This window comes from Pyxicephalus adspersus, chromosome 6 (genome assembly GCF_032062135.1).
Source record: "Pyxicephalus adspersus chromosome 6, UCB_Pads_2.0, whole genome shotgun sequence".
In the NCBI taxonomy this organism is placed as follows: Eukaryota; Metazoa; Chordata; class Amphibia; order Anura; family Pyxicephalidae; genus Pyxicephalus; species Pyxicephalus adspersus.
The window spans coordinates 43,698,340-43,706,580 of record NC_092863.1 but is presented as its reverse complement, the minus strand read 5'-3'; the positions used below and the strand labels follow the sequence as shown (position 1 = coordinate 43,706,580).

At 36.1% G+C, this 8,241-nt stretch overlaps 1 protein-coding gene across 1 annotated transcript; it reads right to left on the bottom strand.

The window, feature by feature from the left end:
• Nucleotides 1–923: 923 nt before the first annotated feature.
• LOC140332728 (posterior protein-like) lies at nucleotides 924–2,952 on the bottom strand. Its single transcript, XM_072413923.1, has one exon. It carries the CDS (start codon nucleotides 2,535–2,537, stop codon nucleotides 924–926), a length of 1,614 nt encoding a protein of 537 aa, XP_072270024.1. The 5' UTR covers nucleotides 2,538–2,952.
• Nucleotides 2,953–8,241: the final 5,289 nt, after the last annotated feature.

Sequence of the window (8,241 nt, the reverse complement as noted above, 5' to 3'; positions counted from 1 at the left end):
TTAAAGCAATTTATAGCAGTTGCTGAAACTATTTCCTGAGGGAGCTGATTCCACATTTTCACAGACCTTACAGTGAAGAATCCTTTCCTTATTGGAGCTTAAACTTCTTTTCCTCCAGACACAAATAGTGCCCTCTTGTTTTTTGTAGTAATCTCAAAGTGAATAATGGGGAAGAGTGTTCTCTATATGGACCATTTATATATTTATACAGGGTGAATATATCTCCCCTTAATCGTCTCTTCTCAAACATGTTAATTTTAGGTGTGTTCCACAATCATGTATATGCATATATTTATTCACATGCAAATGCATTTTCTATTTGAACAAAATGTAGTTGAATAGCAAACACTGAGTTCTTGGATGACATTTGCATCTACTGCATAAGCAAACACAATTCTAAACAGAATTCCAAACCAGTGGAAAAAGTCACTTTAATGCTAATTTGTGTCATTGCACTTGCTACATGGTAGCAATGTAACCCCCATCCTCTGCATAGTAAAACAAACACAACACTTTCCTTGTGTTTTACCAGCTCTCCAAAATGCAGATATTGTTGATTGTATTTTTTATGACATCAGTGGTGCATTTGTATTCCCCAGATGTAATACATTTATTTACTTTTTCACTATTTCTACACAAATAAAACCTAAGAAATAAATATATATGCATTTTTGCTCCTGTCTGCCCCAAAAATTGTTGTGTAATACATTTATGAAGGCAACAAATGCTAAAATGTATACGTGTGAAATTGTGACATCTCCACAATGAAAAAAGAAACCAATGAGGAACTTAAGAGGATATTGAAGAATATCTCCAGGGACAATGCGTTTAGATCTGCAATTTGGTCCTTTTTTTCTTTCTTTAACCAAGCCTTAACCCCCCTAGCGTTCTAATTCTGTCATTTTTTGATGCAAAAAGTGATCCTATTTTTTTTTGCGTAGAAATTTTTGTTTATATTGTGGGCTATGCAGTTCCCTTGATATTGGGCCATACAGTGTCTCCTTGGGCACTTTATTATGCTCTCCCATTGCTCTGTCTGATCCATGCCTATATTCTTTCCTATTAGCAGCTTTCCTCTCACCTACCAGTTTTTTAGGCATTTTGCATTCCTTCATTATGTGGCCTGTGTTCCCACATCTATAACATCTGCCTAAAAATCTCACCCTCATTTCACTTCTAACTACCTCTGAAATCTTCTTATAAGGTCTATTGTCCTGACTTGTCTCCTGAATCCAATCTCTTAAGATATTTATAAAGGTTTGATATGAACTGGCATTTTTAAGTGCAAGTTTTGTATGATAATCCACAAATGTGCACTTATTTGCCATAGAGTATAGGAAACTACTGTCATCCGGAGACATGTCTGGGCAATTGTAAGTAGCTTTATACAGGGACAAATATTCGCTACAGAATAACACTGGGTCATCCCCCCTTCTAAATTTGGTATTTTCTAAAGCATTTGTCCCTCTGGTATCTCTTCCTCCCATTATCCGTTGTAATTCCCTCATCCTATCAGCTGAATTCCCCCAGTTTGAGTTCATCTCAGCAGATAGACCTTTATGACTACCGACTGGGGGCTGTAGTCTCTCACATAGTTGCAAAGGAAGCCATGCACGAAGCAGTGCACATGCATCCCTATTGCCCAAATTATATTGTGCCACTACAGCTTCCAGCCTGTTAGAGAGGCTTATGGGTGAAGCACCAGTTTCAAATTTGCCCAATATCTGACACAGATTAGTGCGATCTTGTATAGAGAGTGTTGTGGAATGACTATTAGAATTCATTCTCAATGATTCTACTCGTTGGCCTACCCTATCTGACACTGGAGTAAAGAGAGAGGAACTTTGGTTTGGTGATCCCTCCGGACCATCAGCTGAAAATATTGGTTGTTGTTCCATCATCATCTTGTCCCTTTGCTCCTGTGTCAACTTGGCCCAGGCATCCCTGTTATCATAGCACTGATTCACAACTTGACTCACAGTTTGTGCTTTCCATGATAACATATCCTGCTCTTTTTGCCACAGTTGGGTTTTAGAATCCTCCAACTCTTTCTTAAGTGATGCAATAACATGTTCCTTTCCAGCCTCTTTCTGCTCTAAGGCAGCAATAGATTGCTCTCTAAGTCTGCATCTCACTTCACATTCATCCAACCTATCATGCAATTCATTATTACATTCCACAAGTTGGTAAACCTCTTCTTTCAGCTCTTCACATTCACATTCACTAGGCTTACCATTTGGATCCACTATAGAGACATTCTTGTGACAATTCTCTAGCTGTTCTTTTAACTGATTTCTTTCCGTATACCACTGAACCTCTTTCTCTTCTGATATCTCTTTCATTCTCAGTAACATTCTTAACACATTTGCCATTCTTATTTTCTTTCCTTTCTTAGACTTTGGCTTACTCTTCAAACATTCATTATGCTCATTACATTGAACCACAAGATCATTGAACTGATGCGTTAAAGCATCTCCTGCCAGAGACTTGTAGTCTGTAGAGGCGTACTTCTGAACAAAGCGTGCCACTATGTCCATTGTTATGTTAATTAAGCACCCAGTGCTAAATGTTGATTAACAATAGACTTTATCTAGCTACCTAAAGACACACAAGAAAGTAACCACACCTATACAATTACACAACTAGCTAGACAACCAAACAGCTACACAACAAAACAGCTGTTTCAACTTTAAAACCTGGACTCTAGTCCACTAAGGAGTTCCAGACACACAAACACTCTGTGTATCCCCCTTAACACAACTGAATTCCAACCCTCAAACAACGATTCCTATTCGAATCACAGATCCAGGCCAGAGGGATCTCCTATTGGACAGAAAGGCTATTTCCTTTCCCCGTGAGTAAAATATAACTATCTCACCCACAGTTTTTCCTCAAAGATGTCTGGTTTTGTCCTTTAGATCTACCAGGGTATATCAGTTACCAAAGGATGATCAGTCCTTTACCTTGCCGGCTACACCAAACAGCTAAACAGGCCTAGTATTCAAAAATACAGTACACATCTGCAGCACAAATACATATACTCCCAAAGATAAGGATTTTCTACTCACCAGATACACGCGTCCGCTCCCTGATGAAGTATTTCACAGGATCTTCTGTACCACTCCCGCCTGGATTTTCAGCTCACGAACCAGCGCAAACTTTGTCCTTAGCCGAGAGGTGTCTTCAGATCTGTGCCCCTTTTTAGGGTCTGGACTTCTTTGGTTCTCAGGGATGTAAAAGAAAACAGGTTAGGACATGAGGTCTACACAGAAATTTCTATGCTCCTGCTTCTGGGGTGCCAATAATGTAGGAAAAATATATATTCCTGTTTCCCTTATCCCTTTTCTTGAAAGTCAGTATCTCTATTAAGTCTCTATTAGCTTAATAATCACGCAGATCTTAAGTAACAAAATATTTATTAACACAGAACACAGAATTAACCAACAATTATTCCTGTTAAGCTAAACAATGATCATATATAGACAAAGTAAAAATGATACGTTACGCAAAGAGTCCGTCCTCTGTACCCTGTACCTTTGGAAGAGAAAAGAGATAGATTTGGGGCAGTTGCCCCTTTTTATACACCTCCAGGACCCCCGTCCACATCCAGTCACACCCATACATCCACCCCTTACTCAGGTGTCCTCCCCCTTCTGGAAACACCCTGCTCTCAGGTGTCCGCTGATATTCTCCAGTAGGTGGTGCTGCTGTATTGAGGGCAAGTCCTTTGAGTTGGTCCTGGCTTTCTTGAGGTCATCCTTCATTGATGTTTATACACAGGCCAGGATATTCCTGCTCACAGAGGTGTTATCTCAACCTCCCACTGTTCCCAGAGGCTTCTTCAGAGTCAACCCCCCAACAGATTCCACCAACAGCCAGTTTGCATATGAGTGCTAATTTCATGCCACCCATGTTGCGCATTCCAACAGGGTTAATGTCTCAGTAGAGAGAAAAAACCCCCTTTATACTGTTGCCTTCACATTTCTTGGTACATCGCATGGTAAATGTCAACAAATATTATTCACCAGTCTTTTAACCTCCCTAGAGGTAACCTCGAGTGTTACTCGGGTTATGTAAACCTTTGGGGGTAATAGTAAATAGAGCCCTACCTGATCCGCCGGCGTCCCGCGCCGTCCATCGCCGCGATCTCCGTCTTCTTCCTTCTTCCTCTGGCTGGCTTCAGCATCCGATGAGTCACCGGGGAGTTCCGGGAACTCATATAATAATATGAGTATAATATGTATTTAAAAAAAATTAATTTTTTTTTTTTTAAATATATAGATTTTTTAATTTATTAAATTTATTATTTTTGTATTTCAATATTTTTATTAATGTTTTCAAATGAATAAACAAAACAAGTACAACGATATTCTTAGAAAAGACAAGGACACATCAGATATACATGCTCTTTTGAACAGTAAACTCCTTCAGCATTACTCAACCAAAAGTAAACACTCTATCCCCTTATGCATCAAGTATAATATATATTAAAAAATCAGTGCATATACATCAGGAACGAAAAAAAAATATCAGTAACCATCTTTGGTATAGTGGTGCAGAAACCAACCTTGTGTCCCAAGCATAGTATAGAATAAACAAGACAAAAAAAAATACAAAACAAACAGTAAGTGACAAGAGAAAAAACATCAAAAAGGACAAACCATAAGGGATGGGAAAAGGGGTAGGGAAGAGGAAGTGCAAATGGCAAGTGTAGTCAGTTCGCCATACTCAGAATCAATATAGTATCCAGGGATAGCTATAATAAATTTATTGTTTTTACATGATTTTGTGTTTCAAACTTTATTATACTCATACTATTATATTATACTGTAAAATAAATTTTCATGAAAAACAATGTACCGCTTTTAGACATATAAAACCAAAAAGAAATGAACCGCTAGGGAGGTTAAAGAGTTAAGTAGATTGGGTGTCATTTTCACATCCACTTGCTGGCTTTTGGGACCCACTGTGTAGATAGAGAGAAAGGATTCCAGTGAACCCCCTGCTCATAAATCTTCTAGATATGAGCATTCCATTGTTATTTATGTTTTTTTTTTAAGAGTATTGATATGTTTGAGAAAAAAAGCAATGCATAGGGTTAGAAGTATGTAAAACTACATGTATAAATGAGGTTTACTAATAGTCTTACGTACCTGAGTTTACAAGATTTTCTCTTTTTCCAATAATTTGCTGATTTTTATTACTGATATGTAAAAATGAGTAAGTGTCGGAAAAAACAGTCTGATTACTTAGAATAAAGCCCTCATCATGTGAATGTAACTAATATCCTATCATTTACTTTGTTGATTACTAAAGATTACATAAATGTTGGTTGTGCCCTAATTCATCAATAGTGTTCTCAGTGTTTTGTAATATCGTGTAGCAAAACCCCCCAAAAAGCATTGTAATTTAAGCAACTAAGATCAATAAAGCAGAGAGAAGTTATGGCCTAAATAGAAGAAAACAATGGTGATAACGTAGAATAAGCACAAGGTTAACATTGCTGAACTTAAATCTCAGTTAGTGGTTTTAGCACTTCCTGTTAAACTACAGAATTCTGCTTACCTCCACATGTCTATATTGAATTTGTTTTAAGCAACACCATGATGTTGCCATGTCCTAAGAACCTGCTAATAAAGAAGTGCCAAAGACTGTATTTTTATCTATAAGAAACATACTGAAGTAGTAGTCCAAATTCATGTGTGATGTATATAGCTAAGCAAAGAATGTGGTAAGCAAGTAAAGTTGTGAGTTTTAAATAAATATGAAAGGGAGAGGATGATTTACAAAGAAATATATATAATAGGCAACAAAGGCCAATAAAAAAGGTAAAAGTCTCTTACCAGTGATATCTATAAGTTCTGGAATGCTTAAAAATCTAAATAATCTAAAATTCTGTTCTACTGAATACTGGAGATCTACGTAGTTCTGCGATATCTTGTGTCAAAATAAACTGAGTTTCGAGCAGTCTTTAAAAAATAACTTTATAACTTTAGAGAAAAACTATTTCTTGCTGCAATAGCACAGTAAAAAAAGAGACATGATTTAGAGTTGTAGAGGGAGGCTTAGGGTAATTTTGGTAACACTTACACCTGCCTTTTACCTTCAATCTGCTAAATTAGGTGATCATGCTTTATCATTTACCTTGTCTCATTGGGCCTGATTTATGAAAACTCTGCAAGACTTGGGAGGATAGACTATAATGGGAAAACCTGGGTGATCCAGCAAACCAAAATTGATCTCCCCCGGGATTGAAAACATTTACTAAATAAAAGGAAACAATTTTGTGAAATCCAATCCAGGTTTGCTCAACCATTAGGTTTTCCTGTGACAGTCTATCTTCTCCAGTCTTGGGGAGCTTTAATAAATCAAGCCCATTGCATTATGTTTATATGGATCTAGACATTGCACCACTGCCTGATAGCAGTACACAATGCTTTGGTTTGCAGATGTTGATACTTGAATCATGATATATACAATATAATACATAATGCTCAAATATACCTTTTTTCCAAGCACAAAAAAAGATTATAAATAAAATATGTCACAAAAGATAACATAAATCTGCTGTATTCCAAAAAAGTGTCAGTTGACATAATCTAGAAAACTTTTTATACAGAAAAAAAGTTTTACCATGGTATGATGCTCAGGTATATTTCAATCGAAAAGACTTTATTGACACTATTGAGTTGTAATATATAATAGGCAGACACTATCATACGCCTTTCAAAACATCAAAAGCTAAAATCAGTTGCTTTGTGCAATAACAATATACAGGAAAGCTCATTAGTGATGAGTAACTGAGTTTTGGACTTACATTTTTTTTAACAGATGACTGCAGACCTGAAGCTATTCCATTTTTTATTATTATCGTGATTATTTTACTTACATTTTTGTTACAAGCTTTAAATCACTTCAAGTAATAGAAAAAAAAGTAATTTTCAAGGAAATGTTGTGACAGGGTAATGATCTCCCACCGCACAACATTGAAAATAGTGAAATGGAAAACTATTATCTTGTCACAATGTTTCATTTTAATAAAATTATTGCTAAAGCGCAATAGAATCTAAAAAGAAATAGATTATCTGGAATAATGTACATAATGTACAGCCCACACTAAGTGGATGAACATTGTCAGAGTTATACAAAGTGATATGTTATTATTATGCAAACAAGTTCTTGAGTCAAGCTAATAAAAAGCAAAGTAGAAGTATGACTGAACATCTTTCTCTGTTAGGAAAATATATTCTACAGTTTTTACTAGAATGTCTTAGTTAAGCTCCTCGCAACCTTTAGGGGAATATTTATAAACCATTTGCTGGTAGTTTTAACCAACATTCTCTGGCAGTTTTTTGGAACATTTGCCAAGTATTGACAAAATGTTTCCTGACATTGGCCAACATCAGCTTTTAATGGGAAAGAGAAATTACTGTTACATTTCCCTACTTATACCAGGGACAATGTTGTCTTCCTGTACATTCTCCTTTTCAAATTAAGGTATAATTGTCCCAATTTGGGATATAACAAAGCAAAGACTTTCCACTAAGCTACTTAAGCAAAACTAGCTTCAGAAATATAAGATCTTCTTTTCTTAACCATTTATTTAAAGGGTATACCAGAGGAGGGGAAAAAGGCAAAATCAAACTTCCTGTAAACAGAACGATATTCCATTTTAATACTAAAGGGAACTATTTACTCTACAGATTACCAATATATATATATATATATATATATATATATATATATAGTCAATTCTTATAAATGTTAATGGTTTTATTCTTGAAAATTTAGGAACAAATCCAGAACCTTGTATTATTTTTTTGTGCGATGATGTGAGCAGCTTCCCGTTGAGTTTTATTCATGTGGACAAATTATTGTATTTATGAATTTTGAATTGTATTTATCAAGTGATTGCATCTTCCTTTTATGCCTCTTCGCATGAAAGATTACATTCAGTTCAACTAAATTTTCCAACTTTTGAGATCCTCCATACAACCTATTAGTTTGGTATCTGTTCTCTGCAAACAATCCAGTCCAGTACCAGACTTTTTGTAAACCTGTGGCCAAATATTGTCAGACGAGGTCCTGACTTGTCCTGCTTCTATCTTTGACCAATGGCTTGTTCTCACTGACTGACATTGGTATTTTTACTGTTGCACACCAATAGTCATGATTGTCCAATAGTTTCCCTTATATTTTCATACCTGCCTGTTATTGCCTATTGTTGCTGGCATTTTTTTT